This window comes from Bubalus bubalis, chromosome 16, assembly GCF_019923935.1.
Source record: "Bubalus bubalis isolate 160015118507 breed Murrah chromosome 16, NDDB_SH_1, whole genome shotgun sequence".
Lineage (NCBI taxonomy): Eukaryota > Metazoa > Chordata > Mammalia > Artiodactyla > Bovidae > Bubalus > Bubalus bubalis.
Window position 1 is genome coordinate 45,651,949 of NC_059172.1, and position 22,170 is coordinate 45,674,118.

Here is a 22,170-nt window from a genome sequence, read left to right on the forward strand (position 1 = left end):
ACTTGAGCAGAAGTCCCGATTTTTCTTATTCTCTTTGGTAAAGGTGAATTGTCGGAAGAGTTACCAGATTTAGCACATTAAAATACCAGCCACCCAGTTCGATTGGAATTTCCAGTGAACAGTGTATACTTTTTCAGTGTCTGTCCCATGTCATCTTTGGGACATAGTGATATGTCCCTATCGGTATGAAAAAGTATGTTGTTTATCTAAAAATCAGATTTAACTGGGCAGCCTATGTTTTATTTGGCAGTTCTACACTTGTTAAATAGTTGGTTGATTTGTTGTCATTGTTCTGTGTAAGACTTTTCATGCACAAAAACTCCAGACCAGAAAAAGGCCCCGTTTTGTGGTCTGGAAAGGGTGGTCTCTGGTCAGTGTTCACACACCTGACGAATGTGCTGGGTGGAGGGCCAGCTCAGCCGGGTGCCCAGGACTCATTAACTGCCTCCATTGGAGGCAACTGGCCTGTCTCACTGCTTTGTCCTAGGGGTTGAGACCTTGGCTCTTTCATCCCAGCCATTGTGTGAAGTCACCAGTGGCGGTTACCTGAAGTTATATGGGTGATGTTAATTGAATTTTTTTTTTTAATGAATGCCAGTATTCGTAGGAATTTGCAATGCAAACAGCCAGTCTTTCAGACAGTGCCTATTGTAATTAGAGCAAGCTTTTAAGATTCTTTGAAGTACTAAATGTTGATGAAATTCGAATCGGGGTGCCAATCTGCGCTATGAAGGGGCTCTTGGCAGTTGTCTTTTAAAATCTTCTATTTTGTAGATGTAAATATATGCCATAAACAGTGGGAAGTAACTTGGAGAGCAGGGGCTGAGTTTATGCCTATTATTCTTATTTAAAACAGCTGTGGCGGGAGAGCTACAGCTGCCGTCCTGTGTCGTCGGGCAGGGGCACCAGGCAAAGTGAACACCCTCAAAGACGCCCTTCCCTTCGGGCAGCTTTCTCACTCCCCTCAAACTCAAGTCCAGTCTTGCTGGGGGGTCGTCCCTAGTTTATCCCAGCTTCCCGCACCCCAAGCTCCGAAGCCACTTGGGGTGGCTTCAGGGGTCGTAGCCAGGGAGCAGATGCTTACAAATGAGTCAGGCGAGAGGGTTGGGGAGCAGTCGTCAACCTCAAGACCCCCCTGCCCAGGCTGCTTGGGGAGTACTTCTGCCTGATGGCTCATGGCGGAGGGCAGAGCGATTGTCCTTTGGCGCCTTGGGGAGCAGCTGCAAAGCCCACGTGGTGCCCGGCGCGGCCGAGCCCTCACCATGTGGCAGGCCTGGATGGACGCCCATGACAGGGCCCGGCTCCCAGCGCCTCCTGCCAAGGAGCCAGATGCTGCCATTGGAAAAAATTGCTTCACAATTTGAAATCTTGGTCCTTTGATCATTGCTCGAAGAGGATGAAGAGGAGAGGTTCAAAGTGGTGGTTTGAAAATGCCAGCGTCTCCTCGCATCCATCAGTGCCTATTATACTGTCTCTTGTCAGGGACAGTCCTCTTGATGTTTTCATTTTTTTGCAACCAAGTAATTCTGCCCAGCTCTTCCAGGCCCTCCAGGGGGAAGGGAGAGACGGGTGAGAAGGGAGCCGTCTGCAGCCTGCTCTTTTCCTGACCCACTACCCCAACCTGCGCCCCTGCCTTCGGGCTGATCTGCTTCCTCTTTTTTCCTGCAGGCCTTTCCTTTCAGAGTCTAGTGACAAACGAGTTGTCCTCAGCCGAATGCTGCGCCCTTCCATTCTGCACTTGCAACCCTAATACTCACTTCCTGTCCTTCCGGCATCTGAAACTAGCTTTCCAGGGGCCTGCAGTTTTGCAGAGTTGACCCCCTGGTCCAGCCCTCCCTATGGTATGGATCCAGCAGAACTGGGTTAGATCTCATTTTTCTCACCCATGAAATGGGAAGAATCATTCTTTGAAGAATATTGCTTTTTTTGTTTTTCAATTTCAAAAACATGAAACCGTGGAACACAGATGTGAACAGACACGCTTGCTGAATGAGAGGTAATGGAGGAGAAACCAAGCCGCAGACTTGTCTGATAACTTACGTGTTTCAGCTGCAGAAGGAGCAAGTGTGAGAGAGGATTATTTAGGGAAGGATTTGGGGAAATGTGGTGTTTCACTTTTTCGCTTCCTTGCTGTCTAGCGTAGTCTGCTTTCTCTGCTTGGCATTGCTGTTTTCCAGGACTTGTCCACAAGTAGATCCCCAATTCATTCCTCAGATGGTTGATTAATTATTGCCTTGTTTGTTTTTTTTGTTTTGTTTTTTTTTTGCTTCCAGACAGAATTTTATGACATCTCTAATCATATCTTTGTGGGAAAGATGGTAATTTTGTACCTGAGCAGTTATGCCTAAAACCTAAGGCTTGTTATAAACTCACAAATCGAAAAAACTACTAATTTTTCTGTTTGAAAAAAGTCATTGCTGTTTTTGTGCTGCTCACTTGATAAGCATGGATAGGGACTCAGACTAACTCTGGGGGGAAAGCTTTTACCTTGTTTGTTGATTATGAGCCACCGTCTACTTCAGGTCCCACTCTGGAGATGTGGCTTGAGGCTCTGCTTCATCTCTGCTGGTCAGCGTTGAAGTCCATGGGTTGATAGGCATGGCCGTTTATGTGGCATGTTTCAGCATACAGATGAGTCTCGTGTGCGTTCTCTCTTCTCATCACCATGGTGGCCTTTGGAAGCAGGTCTTCTCTGAGTTTAGAGATGAGAACAATGAGATGCAAAGGAACGATGACCACTGTCCGTCAGGTATCTGCGATAAGATGACAGATGCAGAGTCAGAATTCTCGTCTTTGGACCAGGTGGAAGGGAGATCACATGGAGTTTACTAAAAATAAGCCTGGAACTTGGATCCTAGGAAGTTGATAGAACCTGAGCAACTTTATGGGTGAGAAGTGGGTGTGGAAGGTGAGATTAGGGGAGAAATAAAAGAGAATTGCAGGGTTGTCTTTCAGCACTGTTCTTAGGCCTGCGTGCTTCCAGAGAGCGGAGCTCTAGGTGGAAGCTGCTGAGAAGCCACTGGCAACAACTTAACGGGAATGGTAGGCAGTGTTGTGTCCAAGTTCTTCTCATGGTGCTAGGGGACATATTCCAATACATGGAAAGCGAGGTGGGCGTTGCTAAGAGTAGGCAGGGAAGTATCTTGGGTTATGTGAGTGGGCCCAATGAAATCACAAGTTTCCTGAAGAGTAGCAGAGGGAGACAAAAGACAAGGTCTAGAGAGCTGACAGCTGGCCACGTGAGGACTCAGCCTGGTGTTGCTGGTCTCTGAAGTGGGAGGGAAGGGACTGAGAGACAAGGACTGTGGAAACTGAAGGAGGCAAAGACTCGCCTTTCCCCAGAGTAGAGCCACCAGAAAGGGACAACTCCAAAACCTTGATCTCCGCCGAGTGAGGGACATACTGGATATCCCACCTACAGAAGTAGAGAATCATGAAGTGATGTTGTTTTTAAGTCACTAAATTTGGGGGTATTTGTTAAAGCAGCAATAGAAGACTAATACAACTCTCTAACACTGCCCAGAACATGGTAAGTATTTTATTAACTAATGATTTTCCCATATCTGAAGGTATTTAGCCAGAAGACAGTGTAAATCAAGGTACTGTAGGAAGGATTCCTGCATTAGGTGGTAGGAGAAAGAGCTGGTCTCTGATCCCAGTTCATATGGAGGGTTTTTTTTCTAGGGAAAAATGGGCAAAGATTCCTTAGAGGGGCCCGTTTGCATGGACTTGCCCCCTCCAGCCACATTTGCAAGGTTTATTTTGGTTTTTTGTAGAACATGGTCCATGACCAGTTAGGCAGGAGGAAACTTCCCCTGCTACCCTTCTTATGACTGGACTGAAAATAAAATCGACGCAAGACAAATTAACAGGAAGGAAAAGAGAAACAAATTTTTAATTCATGGCGTTGAGGTTCACATAGAAACCGGATCTAAGAAGTGGCCAAAGCAGGCATCTGTCATACTTTTTATCAGGAATTGACAGGACAAAGAAACATAAGTTTGGAGAAAATCTAAACAGAGTTTGGGCTTGGGGAAGTAAATTTTTAAAGTAACAAGATGTGTATACAGACTTCTCCACCCTAAATTATCCATCTCTGGTGGTAATCGCCTTCTACCTCCAGATGCAAGGAGGGCACCTTTCACTGAGAGACTTATTTCCTGCTTTGGGGGAGACAGAGGGGAGGGTCCACGTGTGCCTCTTCATTGGTTGTTTCTTAAGTAACTTTAATCCAAAATAATCAAAATGCCATTGGGCACATTTTGGGACAGTCTGCCCTGTGCCCCAACAGCTGTCTCACCTCCTAAGGACAGGATCTGGTTTGAATTTGGAATTTGCTGGGAAGGTAAGTTTGCTGGTTTTAGTTGTTTCTTGGACTTTTGTATTTATGTGCTTTTAGAAAATATCCTGATTTCAGATAAGAGCTGATTTGACAAAAATAGTTTGTATGTCTGGAAACAGCATATTTTTTTTTTCTTCTCTCATTTTCTTGCCTTCAAAACTATGTGGAATAGGTTTATCTTGAGTTTTCAGTTGGGAAAAAGGAGTGGAGAGGGTGGATAATGAACTCAGCACGAATCCTAGACTCATTACAGAGTTCACCTCCCCTGTTGTTGATTTAATGCTAGCATTCTTTCTTTGATATTACCTTTGCTCTGCAGGAGTTCAGTGACCACATTTCTTTCTGGGATAATTGTAATATTATCAGCTAAAGATAATTATCTTTCCCATCAATACCTCCTAGAAAATTCCCAAAGAACAGCTGTGATATGGTTGGATGACTGTGTAATTATTTTCCATGTTCAAAAGTAATTGAGAAGCAGTGGTAATAACAGATTGCTTATTTAGTGTTAGTTGAGAAGTCTTTAAAAATGCAACCTGTTAAATATATGCTAATAATTATATGTGGAGTTTTCTCAAGCTGTTTTTTAAAAAAACAAGATAATTCAAAAACCATCTGTTCCTCTTACCTAAATGAAAGTTGAAAATGCACGTATATCTCATAACCAGCAATTCTACTCCTAGGAACACCGGCAGTGTAGAGGTGGAGGAATGGGAGGTACAGACTGCCGGCTGTGAGTTAGGCTCAGGGATGCACGTACAACACAGGGGATATAGCCAAGGTTTTGTAACAACTGAATGGAAAGTAACGCTTAAACATTGTATAGAAGGGTAATGCCACTGAAGTGAATAAAGTGAAAAATGGAGCACTGGAAAAAAAAAGAAAACAGTGTACCTAGGGAGTTGAGGCGCCCTTCTTAAGAAACCTCCCTCCTGCTTAAAGCACTGACGCAGGTTGAGGTTGACAGCTCCTTGCGCTCTCCTGTTGACTCCCCCGCCCACTGCTAATTTCCCCAGCTCCTTCCCACACTCCACCCATTACACCACAAATACCAGACTGCTTTTGATTATTAATCAGTCCTTCATAACAACTTGATTACATCAGAATAATGGATTTAAATTGCAATATTAGTTAACAATGTATTTATGGTGAATTAATTCTCATTTTCAAAGCTGGGAATTTTTAAAAATTAAATGAAAACAAAAGTCAAAGTAGGGGCTTCCCTGGTGGCTCAGTGGTAAAGAATATGCCTGCCAATGCAGGAGACATGGGTTTGATCCCTGGTTTGGGAAGACCCCACATGCTGGAGAGCAGCTGAGCCTATGTGCCACAACTATTGAGCCTGTGGTCTAGAGCTTGGGAGCTGCAACTTCTGAAGCCCAAGCACTCTAGAGCCTATGTTCTGAAACAAGAGAAGCCACCACAATGAGAAGCCCACAAACTAAAATTGGGGAGTAGCCTCTGCTTGCGGAAACGAGAGAAAAGCCCATGCAGCAACAAAGGCCCAGCACAGCCAAAAATAAGTAAGAAGTGGAAAAAAGATTAAATTTAAAAAAAAAAGTCGAAACAATTTCTAATGTACCTTTTCTGCTCTGCCTGTTAACTGCACTGTTGTTGGGAAGCAACAAATGTCCATCGATAGAGGATATGTTAAATTATATTGCATCTGTATAATGGAGTGGTATGCAGCCACCAAAAGTGTGGCTGTTTGATTTTTCAAAGGGCTTTTCTTTAAAAAACTGATACTCTGTATCAGTGTATGTATGTCTATGCGTGTGCTCACTCATGCTTTGCTACTCGGGGGACCGTATAGCCTGCCAGGCTTCTCTGTCCATGGAATTTTCCAGGCAAGAATACTGGACTGGGTTGCCATTTCCTACTTCAGGGGATCTTCCCAACCCAGGGATCAAACCCATGTCTCCTGCATTGCAGGTGGATTCTTCACCACTGATCTACCAGGGAAGCCCTATATCAGTACTATATGAGTTCTAAAAAGTAGTTATTGATTGATCAATTGATTTAAAGCCAGGCTTAGAAGAATGCTATGGTTTGTGCAGAAAAGAGGGAATGTGTATGCTTAAATATGTAAATGCTAAATATCTCTAAGAGGATACTTGAAAAACTGATAACTGGTCACCTAAGGAGAGTGGTAAGCACAGGGTAGAAATAAAATGTACCTCCTTTTTACAGTTTGATTTTTTTTTAATTTACTTTGGTGGCTCAGATGGTAAAGCGTCTGCCTGCAATGTGGGAGGCCCGGGTTCGATCCCTGGGTTGGGAAGATCTCCTGGAGAAGGAAATGGCAACCCACTCCAGTATTCTCGCCTGGAGAATCCCACGGACGGAGGAGCGTGCTATAGTCCACGGGGTCGCAAAAAGTCGGACACGACTGAGCTTCACTTCACTTCACTTATATATTTTTATCTTTGTTGTTGTTGCTGTGTGTGCTTTTTTTTTAAGCTAAAACTTGTTCGTACAAGTTACATCATAATAGTAAGAGCATCAGTCCCACAAAGAACATCACTGGTCATCCTACTACCACAAAACACCTGAGCTGTTTCTCCCAGCTGTGTGTATTCTCAGGGGATGGCAGGACCAGCTCGAAGTTCTTAAAGACTCGCTGTTAGTTCACGGCAAGGGACACCTGCCTGGGAAGGCTGGATGACAGCCCAGTGTCAGAGCTCCTGGGATATGTTGGTACCTTTCTCCCCTGAAGGCTGGAGCCCTGGTAGTCCCAGGGCCCTCTCCAGCTTTGGGAAGCTCAGATACAGTTCTCGGGATGAGACCTCTGGTTTCCCACTGGACTGCTGTTTCATTGAGCCAAATGCTCCATTTCTCACCTTTGCATGTGAGAAAAAGGCACACCTAGGCATTTTTAATTATTTGCACTTTATGCCCCATAAAATTTCAAAAAACAAAATGTGGGGGCACATAAATTTATGGATAACATAAAACTGGACAAGTATCAGTGCAAGTAAAAGCAGAAATCCAGTAACAGGAGTTGGACACTGGCTGTTAGAAGTACCTAGGGTAAGTTAATTACTATAGTAGAGCACTTAATGTAGCTTTGAATTTCTTGGCTCCTAAGAAAAGGAAATATAAAGTGTATGGTCCATTTTATTTGAAGCCAGAATATCCCAAGTTTTGCCTGAGGAAATGGACATTTTACTGATACTCAATTTAAGAAGGAAGTTGAAATGCAGATCCTTATTAAAAATACATGTAGGATGACTCAGGTCTTTATGGTAGTTAGTGCCTGTCAAGGTATTAACAATCAGTGAGTCGAAATGTGCCGGACCTCACAAAATATAGTCTCATTTTATGTCAGACTCACTGCTCTTTCTCTCTGCAGCCCAGGTGCTTCATTTGACCCTGCTTCCTGCTGCATCTCTGCGTTCACTCTCTTCTAGTGTCTCCAAGTTGTGATCAGGGGTGACTTTCTGGGTTGCAGATCTGATCCTAAACTATCACTGCCCCTATCCTGTGTAAGACCCCAGCCCGCTCGCACCCCTGCCTCTCCAGGCCCGTTCTCTCCTTGCTGTCTGTGTTCCAGCCGTTTTTGGCCATTCGCCCTTTTGCACACACTCTCACAGCATGCTCTGCCTGCCCACGCCAGCTCTTCTCTCTGGATCTGAGCTGCATCATCATCTGAAGCTTCCCTGCCCTCAAGGGCTCCCTCCCCACTGTTTGTTCTCATGTCTCTGTCCCCATCCCAGGAGCGCTTAGTTCTGTTGCAATGTCCTCCCTCCTAAATTGTCAGCTGCACGACCGCAGGGACTGTCTCCTGCTCACTCACGGATCCCCAGCTCCACACCCATGCCCAGCGTGCAGAAAAGGTACAGTGGATGCTCGAGGGAGGGGCTCTGCCCGCAGTGGTGGAGCCACCGCAGCAGCCTCCCAGCCTCCCTCTGCAGTGGACTTGATACCACGCTGAGACACCTCTTCTTGAAGCACATCTCTGATCACCTCATTGCCTGGTGGCGACACTTTCAAGGGGTCCCCAATTCCTACAGCATACAATTCACACCCCTCATTAAGCCCTCCCCAACCCAGGACCTTGCTGCATTTCCAAACTCCTTCCTCCCCATCTCCTTCGTCCTTGCAGTGTGGCTAAAATGAAGCACTCCAGGCTGCTCCATGTGCAATACTCCCTCAGCCCATCCCTGCATGTTCAAATCGTAACCATCCTGAAAGTAAATACCTTTAATTGAAAATAATGTTTCCATGGTCCGAACTCTGAGTGCCTTTGACATGGTACTTTCTATCTGCCACTGCTGCTGCTAAGTCGCTTCAGTCGTGTCCGACTCTGTGCAACCCCATAGACAGCAGCCCACCAGGCTCCCCCGTCCCTGGGATTCTCCAGGCAAGAACACTGGAGTGGGTTGCCATTTCCTTCTCCAATGCATGAAAGTGAAAAGGGAAAGTGAAGTCGCTCAGTCGTGTCCAACTCTTAGCGACCCCATGGACTGCAGCCTACCAGGCTCCTCCGTCCCTGGGATTCTCCAGGCAAGAACACTGGAGTGGGTTGCTATTTCCTTCTCCAATGTGTGAAAGTGAAAAGTGAAAGTAAAGTCGCTCAGTTGTGTCCGACTCTTCACGACCCCATGGACTGCAGCCTACCAGGCTCCTCCGTCCATGGGATTTTCCAGGCAAGAGTGGGTTTCCATTGCCTTCTATGACTTTATCTAAATTAGAGCTATTTTCTGTACATTTCTCTCATGTTGGCTTGTAGTCCTGTATCTACCATGAATCTCACATAGCAAACAGTCATAAGAATATGTTAAATGAGTGGGGCCTGGTATTAACTATTTTGCATCTTTCTAAGTCAGTCTTTAATAGGAACCATTTCCCCTCTGGGTACATAATTAGTAATGAAGTTTCTCTTTTTACATATATAACAAATGGCCAGTCAGCTACAGATTCTCCTATTCTTTTAAATATATCCACAGATCAGTGAATATGAATCCAGTTCACATAACTGCTTTCTGTACATATTTCAGAGACCTCATGAGTCTTTTATTACAAGGATATATAGTATTCTATACTAAATGCAGGACTTCCCTGGTGGTCCAGTGGTTAAGAATCAACCTGCCAATGCAGGAGAAATGGTTCCTTCCTGGCCCATGAAGATTCCACATGCCACGGGGCAGCTAAGCCCATGCATCACACAACAAGAGAACCACCACAACAAAGACCCAGTGCAGACAAAAATGAACCAATAAATAGATTAAATACTGAATGCAAGAAAGTAAAAATGAAATCGATACATGCAGCTTGTCATTATTTCAAGGGAAGACTACCCAAGCTAGCATTCTCTTCAAAACACAATTGATGGGCCATAGAACTTGTTTCTAGCTGAGCATGAACTCACCACCTTTCTGAGCCACCCTGGCCCTCCACTGCCCTCCATCCAGCATGGTGGAAGTCGTCACCTGATAGTTACTGCTTGTTGCCATGACTCCTGTGATAAGTGAGTAACCCTCGCCTCCATTTCATTTTCTACAGGCTGATTTAAACTGCAATATTCAAGACGATGCCGGGGCTTTTTATGGCGTAACCAGTCAGTATGAGAGTTCTGAAAATATGACAGTCACCTGTTCCACCAAAGTTTGCTCCTTTGGGAAGCAAGTAGTAGAAAAAGTAGAGGTAAGTTGGCCTCTGTATGCTGGAACCTTCATTCGGGGTGGCCTGTCACCTTCCTTTTAATCTAAACTAGGGCAGAGAGGTTTTTTTTTTTTTTTAAGCGTCTTCTTCTCTGCCTTCTCCCACTCCCCGCCCTCCATTACTTAAGAAGGCAAAATGATTTGAAAGCAACTGAAAGGAAGAAGGCCAGGAGTAATCCATGCCACCCTCCCTGGCCACCTGAAGTCAGCCCTGCTCTTGGCAGCGGGTCAGTCCAACAGGAGGCCTTGAGGAGGGAGAGGGGCTGAGTGGAATCTGTTAGATAGATCCTGCTACCCAGGATCGATCTATCTACCGTGCTACCCTCCCACCCCCAAGTTCAAGTGCACTTCCAGGCATCTTGATAACAACCAAGGTGGTCGTCAACTAATTGGCAGCTGCCTTCTAAAACCCAGGTGGCTTCCCTGGTGGCTCAGATGGTAAAGCGTTTGCCTGCAATGCAGGAGACCTGGATGCGATCCCTGGGTCAGGAAGATCCCTTGGAGAAGGCAATGGCACCCCACTCCAGTACTCTTGCCTGGAAAATCCCATGGATGGAGGAGCCTGGTAGGCTACAGTCCATGGGGTCACAAAGAGTCTGACATGACCGAGCCACTTCACATTCACTTCTAAATCCCTACCACCTTGAGTTTGGTCTTTGCTTTTGCCATTTCCACTCCCTTCATCATAATTGTTTTAAATCTATTTCAGTACATACTGGGACCAAAAACTTATTTATGGCTTTTATAGTTCACACTCCCCTCCCTTTCTAAACATGGATGATCATTTTACTGGGGTGGGTTGCTGTTTGTGAATAATGTTTGCAGGTGATATTTCATTCAGAGTTGTGTTTTCCAGTGTCTTCTACCCACCACCCAATTCATCCATGCTCACAGTGGCTTTTATTCACAGGTGTCTAGGACCTCACAGGTCCAGGAGCCCACTTTGACTTTTGTGCCACAGAAATAAATCCTTTCTCTCATGAGACATGAGAGAAGGGATGTATTGGGTGGAGAGAGGGAACGAGGAAGTGTTTTTCAAGACTCTGGGCTGAACAAGAGGATTTGGGATGCTGCAGGCCCTCATAGCTTCCTGAGCACAGGATGGGCATCCTGAGAATGGTGTTAGGAGGGTTATGCTGGTAGTCATGTACGGACGTGAGAGTTGGACCATAAAGAAGGCTGAGCACCAAAGAACTGATGCTTTCAAACGGTGGTGCTAGAAAAGACTCTTGAGAGTCCCTTAGACATCAAGGAGATCAAACCAGTCAATCCTAAAGGAAATCAACTCTGAATATTCATTGGAAGGACTGATGCTGAAGCTGAAGCTCCAGTACTTTGGCCGCCTGATGTGAAGTGCAGACTCACTGGAAAAGACCCTGATGCTGGGAAAGACTGAAGACAAAAGAAGAGGCTGACAGGATGAGACAGTTAGATAGCATCAAGGACTCAATGGACATGACTCTGAACAAACTCTGGGAGATAGTGAAGGACAGGGAAGCCTGACTATGGGGTCGCAAAGAGTTGGGCACAACTTAGGAACTGAACAAGAACAATGCTGGTAGAGGAAGATGTGAGTGAGTTGACCAGATGGTTGCCATAAGCTTAGGTGTTATGAGTGTTATTAAAGAGTGGCAGAGGGGATCTGAGAAGACATTTGGAATGGAACTTAGAAACTGACTGAGTATTAAAGATCAAAGAGGAGGAAGAGTTGAAGATAACACATTTTATGCTTCGAAGGACAGTGCAGTCTCCAGCAGAGATAAGTACATAAGATGTCCAGCTGGAAATAGGGATGATTATAGATGCCAGACTAGGATTTTGGAGACAAGTAAAGACTGAAAATATCATTTGGGAATCCTAAGCATTAAAGATAATCAGAGCTATGGGAATGGAGAGCTAGTTGCAGAGAAGAAATAGAAAGAGCACAGAATAAAGAATGAGCAGCAGCCAGCCTTGGGGTAAGTGGAAGGGAGACGCAGACAGAGAAGCCAAGGAGAAAGATGGGAAGCTCCTCACCCTAAGGAGAGGGTAGGTGAGAAGGTGGCTGTGTAATAAGACATGACTGAGAGACCTGGAGGTACATGACCTCTATCTCCCCCGAGAAGGAAGAAGCAAAGGTACCTGTCGGTGGTTGGGAACACGGAAGGTTAGTGTTTGGCTTTGTTACCAAATGGCCAAGTTGTCAGGGCTTACCTGTAGCTGGTTGCCTTTGAATGATGAAATTCCAGGAATTTTCATGGAGAAAGCATAAACTTGGGGGACTGTTCCTGGAGTCTGTTCTTTTCCACCCTCTATTTATCTCTACATGTCCCAGTATTGTGTTGATTTGATTACAGTAGCTTTGTAGCATGTTCTGACAAAATGTTGTCCACTGAAGAAGGGAATGGCAAACAACTTCAGTATTCTTGCCTCGGGAATCCCATGAACAGTATGAAAAGGCAGAAAGATATGACACTGAAAGATGAGCCCCGCAGGTCAGTAAGTGTCCAATATACTACTGGGAAAGAGCAGAGATATAGCTCCAGAAAGAATAAAGAGTCTGGGCCAAAGTGGAAATGATGCTCAGTTGTGGATGTGTTTGGTGATGAAAGTAAAGTCAGATACTGTAAAGAACAATATTCCGTAGGAACCTGGAATGTTAGGTCCATGAATCAAGGTAAATAGGACATGGTTAAGCAGGAAATGGCAAGAGTGAACATCAACATTTTAGGAATCAGTGAACTAAAATGGATGGGAATGGGTGAATTTAATTCAGATTATCATTATATCTACTACTGTGGGCAAGAATCCCTTAGAAGAAATGAAATAGCCCTCATAGTCAACAAGAGTCCAAAATGCAGTACTTGGGTGCAATCTCAAAAATGACAGAATGATCTTGGTTTGTTTCCAAGGCAAACCATTCAGCATCACAGTAATCCCAAACACTAATGCCAAAAAAGCTGAAGTTGACTGGTTCTATGAAGACCTACAAGACCTTCTAGAACTAACACCCAAAAAAGATGTCCTTTTCATAATAGGGAGTTGGAATGCAAAAGCAGGAAGTCAAGAGATACCTGGAGTAACAGACAAGTTGGGCCTTGGAATATAAAATGAAACAGGGTAAAGGCTAATAGTGTATTGCTAAGAGAACACACTGGTCACAGCAAACACCCTCTTCCAATAACACAAGAGATGACTCTATACATGGACATCACCAGATGCTGAATACCACAAACAGATTGATTATGTTCTTTGCAACTGAAGATGAAAAAGCTCTGTACGTTCAACAAAAACAAGACCTGGAGCTGACTGTGGTGCAGATCCTCAGCTTCTTATTGCAAAATTCAGGCTTAAATTGAAGAAAATAGGGGAAACCACTAGACCATTCAGGTATGACCTACATCATATCTCTTATGATTATACAGTGTGACTAACAGATTCAAGGGATTAGATCTGGTAGACAGAGTGCCTGGAGAACTATGGAGGGAAGTTTGTAACAGGAAGAGGTGACCAAAACCATCCTCAAGAGAAAGAAGTGCAGGAAGACAAAGTGGTTATCTAAGGAGGCCTTACAAATAGCTGAGAAAAGAAGAGAAGCAAAAGTCAAAGGGGAAAGGGAAAGATATACCCAACTGAATGCAAAGTTCCAGAGACTAGCAGGGAGAGATTAAGGAAGCCCTCTTAAGTGAACAGTGCAAAGAAATAGAGGAAAACAATATAATGGGAAACACTAGAGATCTCAAGAAAACTGGAGATACCAAGGGAACATTTCATGTTAAGATGGGCATAATAAAAGACAGAAATGGTGTGGACCTAACAGAATCAGAAGAGATTAAGAAGAGGTGGTGAGAATACACAGAAGAACTATACAAAAAAGATCTTAATGACCCAGACAACCATGATGGTATGGTCACTCACCTAGAGCCAGACATCCTGGAATGTGAAGTCAAGTTGGCCTTAGGAAGCATTACTACAAACAAAGCAGTGGAAGTGATGGAATTCCAGCTGAAGTATTTCAAATCCTAAAAGATGATGCTTTTAAATTGTTGCACTCAATATGCCAACAAATTTGGAAAACTCAGTAGTGGCCCCAGGACTGGAAAAGTCGGTTTTCATTCCAGTCCCAAAGAAAGGCAAGGCCAAAGAATGTTCAAATTAATGTACAATTGCACTAATTTCACATGCTATCAAAGTAATTCTCAAAATCCTTTAAGCTCAGCTTTAACAGTATGTAAACCGAGAACTTCCAGAGACACAAGCTGGATTTAGAAAAGGCAGAGGAACCAGAAATCAAATTGACAACATTCATTGAATCGTAGAAAAAGCAAGGTAATTCCAAAAAAACATTTAGCTCTGCTTCATTGACCACGCTAAAGCCTTAGACTGTGTGATCATAACAAACTGTGGAAAATTCTTAAAGAGATGGTGATAGCAGACCACCTTACCTGTCCCTTGAGAAACCTGTATGCAGGACAAGAGGCAACAATTAGAACCAGACATGAAACAAAGGACTGATTCAGAGTTGGGAAGGAGTATGTCAAAGCTGTTTATTGTCACCCTGCTTATTTAACTTATATATGGAGTACATCATAAGGAATGCTGGGCAGGATAACTCACAAGCTGGAATCAAGATTGCCAGGAGAAGTAACAACCTCAGATATGCAGAGGTTACCACTCTAATGGCAGAAAGCAAAGAGGTACTAAAGAGCCTCTTGATGAGAGTAAAAGAGGAGAATGAAAAGCTGGCTTAAAATTCAACATTCACAAAACTAAGATCATGCCATCCGGTCCCCATCACTTCATGGCAAATAGAAGGGGAAAAAGTGGAAACAGTGACAGATTTTATTTTCTTGGGCTCCAGAATCACTTGTGGAAGGTAACTGCAGCCATGAAATTAAAAGACACCTGCTTCTTGGAAGGAAAGCTATGAGAAACCTAGAGAGCTGTTTGGCAAAACTAATACAGTGTTGCAGGATTAAAAATAAAATAAAATTAAATTAAAAAGCAGAAACATCACTTTGCTAAGAAAAGTCCGTCTAGTCAAAGCTGTGGTTTTTCCAGTGGTCATGTATGGATGTGAGAGTTGGACCATAAGGAAGGCTGAGTGCCAAAGAATTGATGCTTCCAAACTGTGGTGCTGGAGAAGACTCTTGAGAATGAATCCCTTGGATTCCAAGGAAATCAAACCAGTCAATCCTAAAGGAAATCGATCCTAAATATTCATCAGAAGGACCGATGCTGAAGCTGAAGCTCCAACACTTTGGCTACCTGTTGCAAAGACTCAATTCATTTTAAAAGACCCTGATACCAGGGAAGACGGAGGGCAGGAAGAGAAGGGAGCAACAAAGGATGAGATGGTTGGATGGTATGACCAACCATGGACATGAGTTTGAGCAAATTCCAGGAGATAGTGAAGGACAGGGAAGCCTGGCATGCTGCAGTCCTTGGGGTCACAAATAGTCGGACATGACTTAGTGACTAAACAACAACAGAAGCATTTTCTGATATCTACTGGGGTGAATCAGTCTCCCTACGCTTTCTTTTCACATATTTTCTAGGCAGGTTACCAGCATTTATTCTTCCGAAGTTATGAGATCATTTTAAAAATGTAAAGAAAAACAAAAGTCTTATTTGAGCAACCTAATTGTAATTGCTGACTTCCCTGGTGGCCCAGACTGTAAAGAATCTGCCTGCAATGCAGGAGACCCTGGTTCAATCCCTGGGTCTGAAAGATCCCCTGGAGAAGGGAATAGCAACCCACTCCAGTACTCTTGCCTGGAGAGTCCCATGGACAGAGGAGCCTGGAGGGCTACAGTCCACAGGGTCGCAAAGAGTCAGGCATGACTAACACAACAATAACAACAGCAACAATTGTAATTGCATTAGATTTAGATATTATTCAGGGGCAGTTTGATATTAAATCTTTCTAATCAAGAATCTATTTGCATTTTCATTTCATTTTATCTATTTTAATAAGATTTTATGCTTTTATATAGATTCATCTCTTTCTTGTTAAATATATCTCTAAATATTATATAAATTTGTTAATACAATTTTCAACTTCTAGATTTTAATTACTAGAAGAAACCTCCTACTTTTTGTATATCTATATTCTATTTGGCCATCTTGCCATATTCATTTATTTCTAGTGGTTTTTTCCCTCCAGATTCTTGGGTTTCCTATGATATATTATCTTAGCAGCAAAAAAGGAAGACTTTATTTTATCTCTTCTTTTCCAGTGTTCTTGCCACTTTTATTATTATTACTGTTATTATTTTCTCACCTTCTTTTCATTTGCTAAAACTTCCAACACAGTTGTAAAAAGAAATAAAAGAAATAGTGATGGTGAGTATCCTTATATGGTTACTGATGTCGTAGAAACCATTTTGATATTTTAACATTGGATTTATTATTGGTTTTTATAAATGGTCTTTATTTTATGTTAAATTCTTTCTCTTCCTATTTAATTTTTTCTATTAGTAATAGCTGCAATATTTTATCAAATGCCTTTTCACCAACTCTTACTCTGTTTTTCCTCCAGTTTTTTGACATCACGAGTTAACATACATCCCGCGTATGAAGTACCATAGCATTCCCAAAGAAAGCTCTACTTTGGTTACCTTAATGCACTGTTTGCTGTTTTACATCAAATGTTTGCATTGCATAAGTGATAGTAGTCTGTACTTTTCTTTTTTTATAAGCTCTTCATCATATGTCAGTATTGAACATACATCAGTTTTACAAAAATAGTTGAATACCAACCTTTTTCTATGGTATAGAATAGTGTGAATAACACTGAAAATGTCACAAGATGAAAATTCTTTAAAGGTTACATAAAATTTAGCCGTAAAACCATTCATTCTTTGGACTGTTTTCAGTGGTCGATTTCTACATAGTTTTTAGTTATTTCTACAGTAATTGACCTTTATTTCCTTTGCCTTCATTTGAGCTTTTATCTTTATTAATTTTTAGTTCCTGATTTTCCCAGATTTTGGTTTATTTTGTAGGGTTTATTTTTTAAGATGTGTACTAAGTTCTGTAACTTTTCATCTTTAATAACGAAGACATGAAGCTGCTTTCCTCCAAGTACAGCTTCATTGAGTCCCCAAAATTTGACGTAAATATTTTGTTTTTCATTACTCTTTAGATAGCTTGTAATTTCTTTTTAAATTCCTCTTTGATCCAAAGTATCTAAGAGTGTCTTTCTTCTCTCTGAGTGTTTCAGTGGGATCTTCAAATATGTATTTAAGTGTTTTGTCAGTCACCCAGTCATGTCTGACTCTTTGCAACCGCATGGACAATAGCCCGCCAGGCTCCTCTGTCCATGGAATTTTCCAGGCAAGAATACTGAAGTGGGTTGCTATTTCCTTCTCATATATATATATGTATAAAACATTTTTAAAAATTAAAGACATAACACAGCCAGGGGCTCTTGATCAGTGTGAAGCAGTTTTTCCTAATGTAGAGAAATTAGCTGCATTGGTTTTTGGCCTATGAGGCCTTATCACAGTAAAGAAAGATTTTCTGTGGGCTCTTGAAGAATTGTGACTAGCTGGGCTTGCTCTCACAAATTTCTAGGTAGGGAATCACTCAGCAGGCAATTACATTTTTTTCCCTGACCTTTGCTGAAAAAGCATCTATACAACTTTTCATTAAAGTATTTTTACAATAAAAAAAAAATTCCATAAAAATAATGGATCCTGCTGCTGCTGCTGCTAAGTCGCTTCAGTCGTGTCCAACTCTGTGCGACCCCATAGACAGCAGCCCACCAGGCTCCCCCGTCCCTGGGATTCTCCAGGCAAGAACACTGGAGTGGGTTGCCATTTCCTTCTCCAATGAATGAAAGTGAAAAGTGAAAGTGAAGTCGCTCAGTCCTGAGTATGGTGTTAAAATTGGAGTTAGGGTTTTCTTTAATTAAGTAAAGTACATAAGTAGTGCAACATATAACAGCTGATTCATGTTGAAAAAGTGAAATGCTTTTATAGACAATCATCTTTTTCATGTATGTTGAAGTCAAAAGTGTAAACCCTTTTTCCCTCACAGACGGAATACGCAAGGTTTGAGAATGGCCGATTTGTCTACCGAATAAACCGCTCCCCAATGTGTGAATATATGATCAACTTCATCCACAAGCTCAAACACTTACCAGAGAAATATATGATGAACAGTGTTTTGGAAAACTTCACAATTTTATTGGTAACTGTTTTGTCTCTTTCCTGTTTTGTCAGACTCAGCCATGAAGCTGCCAGGGAAGAGGGGCCTGGGTGGGTCTGGGTCCCAGGTGGTCAGTCAGCAGCTGAATTCATGCATCCATAAGGCAAACTTGGTTTGGCTCAGGTTTGTGAAAGAGAAGGGCTCTCATCTGGCTGGGCTTTCTAAGCTTGGCAGAACTGGAATTTGGGGAACGGGGGTAGAGGTAATGAAACTAGATTCTCAATTCTGGTTGGAGATTAGGGAAACCTGAAGAATGTCTTAAAAATCCTGATAGCAGGACTACACCCTAGATCAGTAAACTTAGGAGCTCTGAGGATAGGACCCAGGCACGTATTTTTCTAAAGTTCCCCGGGTTATCCCAGCAGCAGCTAAGTTGAAGTCTCAGCTGCCCGGTAGTATACAAACCATAAATGAGGCAAAAGCTGAGTAAGCAGGTTTGTACTTAAGGCATACCTACACTCATTTCAGGAAGGGTTTACAAGGTCTTATTATAAGTAGCATATATTAATATTGGAAAATGTAAACTCTCTTACCAGGAGAAATATTAACTAGAATATAATGGCATAACCAGGAACAGGAAAGGGGGAGAATATTTATGGGCTGAAAAGTATGGTCAAAACTTAACAGGCAGCTAAAGAGTAAGGAAAAACCAGTAGTGCTCAAGGTCCATGATGGGAAAATTGTCCAGTTCCCTTGGGCAATGCTCTGTGTGTGTTTTTTTTCTTCCTCAAATATTTAACTTTAAAACAATTTCTCGTGGAGACTTCATTTGGTGACTTAGGGAGGCTAATAAGTACAATGTTCTCCTCAAAATACACCCATAAAATATGTAGTAATGGATTTCATAAGGCTTGTTTTTCAAAAAATAACATTCCTTGGTTAAACCAAAGGCAAAATGCCAAAACAAAATTCAGTGGAAGCAATTTTGCTAAAAGGGGCAGCAGGACAATATTGTGGTAAAATATTCAGCCCTCTGAAGGCCTGCTTTGTTATTCTTTGTTACCAGAATTTAGAATTAGAATACTTGAAGAGCAGGAATTCTGTACCTGGACTTTGGATCCAATGGGACATTGTTTTCAATCAGTGTATAAAAGTGTTAGTCACTCAGTTGTGTCCAACTCTTTATGATTCCATCAACCACAGCCTGCCAGGCTCCTCTGTCCATGAAATTCTCCAGGCCAGAACACTGAAGTGGGTAGCCATTCCCTTCTCCAGGGCATTTTCCTGATCCAGGGATCAAACCCAGGTCTCATGCATTGCACACAGATTCTTTACCATCTGAGCCACCAGGGAAGTCCTGTAATGTACTGGTAAAAAAGAAAGAAAATAATAGGCTGTCCCCTATGGTTTTTGCCCATTTTTTATGATGTAAATATACCTTCCCTGGGCACTTTAAAGCTACAGTGGCCATCTAGCTCATGAAATTCCTCAATATATAATAATTACATTCAAAGCTAGTAGGAACCAGTTGCTGTATACCACTGTAAAAATAAATACATAAATAAAAATTAAGAAAGTTAAAACCTTCTGCGTATTGGATTCATCCAGGACACTTTTAAAAATTCAGGGGACTTCCCTGGTGATCCAGTGGCTAAGGCTCCAGGCTCCCAATGCAGGGGGCCGAGGTTCAATCCCTGGTCAGGGAACTAGATCCCACATGCTGCAGCTAAGACCCCAGTGCAGCCAAATAAGTAAATGTTCTTTAAAAAATTCTGAAGGATGGAGCCGAGCATCATGGTTTTTGTTTATTTTTACTGCTCCCCAGGTAATTCTGGTGTGCAGCCAGGATGAGACGCTAAGGGATTGGTGAGTGAGCACAGGGGGCCTCAGCTCACAGACACGTGATTATGGGCAGACATAGGCAGACAGATGGTTTTGTGTATTGTTTTCATTTATTCCAAGGAGAGAATCTCAGTGGATTCTCCTGTGTCCATGTCCCTCTGAAACGTGGAAGCTAGTCATCTGGGAGAAAGTTTAAAAAATATATCCTTCACGAACTCTTCATTATTATCCTTTTCTTTAACGACCTTTGGTGAAAATTGAGCAGTTCAGGGTTTAGGATGCTGGCAGGTACTTGGCTGTAGATGCTTTTTGTTGCTACTTAAGGACATACGAATCACCTTAGTGCTCAGATGAGCAGAAGGTGAGTGTGGCATCCTTATGTGGAGGTTAAAGAACCTCAGAAGTTAAGCAAAACTCTCTGAATGTATGGCTACCCTCCCTCTCCTGGAAGGAGTCTTAGCTGTTTCTTACAAATCAGTGAGACTCTTTCAGCACATTAAGGAATACGTCCTCAGTCCCTAAAACCCGACCTCAAACACAAGCAAAGAATATATGACCTGGGACAGTTGTGAGTATCTATTACCCACAGAACCCATTAACTATTATATTGGTAATGCCTCTTTGAAAACATGGCTTCCATCCAAAGAACTTACCAGGTAAAATTAATTTTAAAACATATCAACTACATAAATCCCTTTGTTATAAAGAATTAGTAGCTCTTAATAAATACGTGCTAGGAATGATATTTTTCTGTAGAAAAATGACATTAAGCCAACACTCCTGGGTCATGAAGTCATCTCACTGATAAACAGCAGAGACGGTGCTTTTCAGTGGTTCCTTGGAGAGGGTGGGCTTAAGGGCAGGGCCAGGGTGACGGCTGCTGGACATAGTTGCATGTGTTTTACTAGATCATTGAATACAGAACCTGTATGTCACCAGGACCAGTTCCAGGCACTTACTGGCCTGTAGGGTAGTCTCTGGTTTCATCAGGATGACTATGGAATTGAGGTGACCCTGTAGGTTCAGGGCCCTAATAATGGCAGTCAGGCCAAGGAAGACATTAACTGAATTGTGGGCCAAGGATTCCAGTCATCTTTCAAGGTCATACTTTGACATACAGCTTGCTAGAAACATTTTTTTCTTTCCTCCTTCATCTCAAGCAAGAAGCATAAATAGGATATAGGATATATTCTTTCATAGAAAGTTTTCAAGAAGGTCAGCTAGATCACAGAGGTTCCAGGCACAATGCTGAATCTTCTGTAGATTATGAAATTCTCACTGCGGAACTGGGAGGTCATTTGTATTCCCATTTTATGGATAGAGGAATGTTAGGCCTCCCTGAGGTCACAGAGCCAGTGATAGACATAAATTAAAATTTGAATTGATAGAAGAGACACTTTGCAGGGTATGTCATGGTCATGGAATGAGAAGACTTGGGTTTAGGACCCAGCTGTACCTATGACCTTGGTTAAGTCACTTAAAATCTCCAGACCTCATCTTTCCTCCATTTACAAAGTGCTCAAGTCTGCCCTCTCCAACGTTGGTTACTGAGAGTGTTTTCATTTGTTCAGCTAAACTATGGCGAGGTTTGCTAGCTGCTGCAATACAGCGCAAATAAAACACAGGAAACATGAGCCTGGTGAGGGAACGAGGCAGATAAACAGACGATGACCCTGCAAGGCCATCAGGGCTGTGGTACACTTGTGAAAAAGAGTAATTGACCTGCTTGAGCAGGCACCTGTAGTTTGAGTGAGGTAGGGGATCCTCAGAGATGTTAAAAGATGATGTTTAAGTTGCCTTGATGGATAAGCAGATGTATTTTTCAGCTTTACCAAGAAAAGGGTCGTTTGATGGGTGCATACTGACGTGCCAGGTGCAGAGCTACAGCGTACTGGACAGTTGGGGCAGGCACCTTGGGGTCTGGTGAGAGAGGTGGGTGTTTGTCAAGCACAGGGAGTCACCAGATGCATAACTCAGCTGTGGCGGATGGTTGGTAAAGGTCGGTGCATGGTGCCAAGAGGTGTGTAATGAGAGGTCAGGGAGGGCTTCTCTGAGCAACAAACAACGGAAAGGTGTCTGCCAGGTGGCTAGATAGGCAGAGAGGGGAGAGAATACTGCGTGTAGGAGGAAGTGCAGCACTGGGGGGACTGGAAACAGTAGTGTGCCTGGCACAGGGAGAAAGAGGAGGGC

The 22,170-nt window shown here is 42.9% G+C and overlaps 1 protein-coding gene across 14 annotated transcripts in view; it reads left to right on the forward strand.

Annotated features, from left to right (window-relative positions):
• TEAD1 (TEA domain transcription factor 1) overlaps nucleotides 1-22,170 on the forward strand; it is a 274,521-nt gene that overhangs the window by 242,506 nt on the left and 9,845 nt on the right. For all 14 annotated transcript variants that reach the window (XM_045162943.1, XM_045162942.1, XM_045162940.1 and 11 more), the window contains 2 exons: nucleotides 9,848-9,988; nucleotides 18,028-18,180. In XM_045162943.1, coding sequence (XP_045018878.1) covers nucleotides 9,848-9,988; nucleotides 18,028-18,180 — 294 coding nt within the window. The remainder of the gene's footprint in view (nucleotides 1-9,847; nucleotides 9,989-18,027; nucleotides 18,181-22,170) is intronic.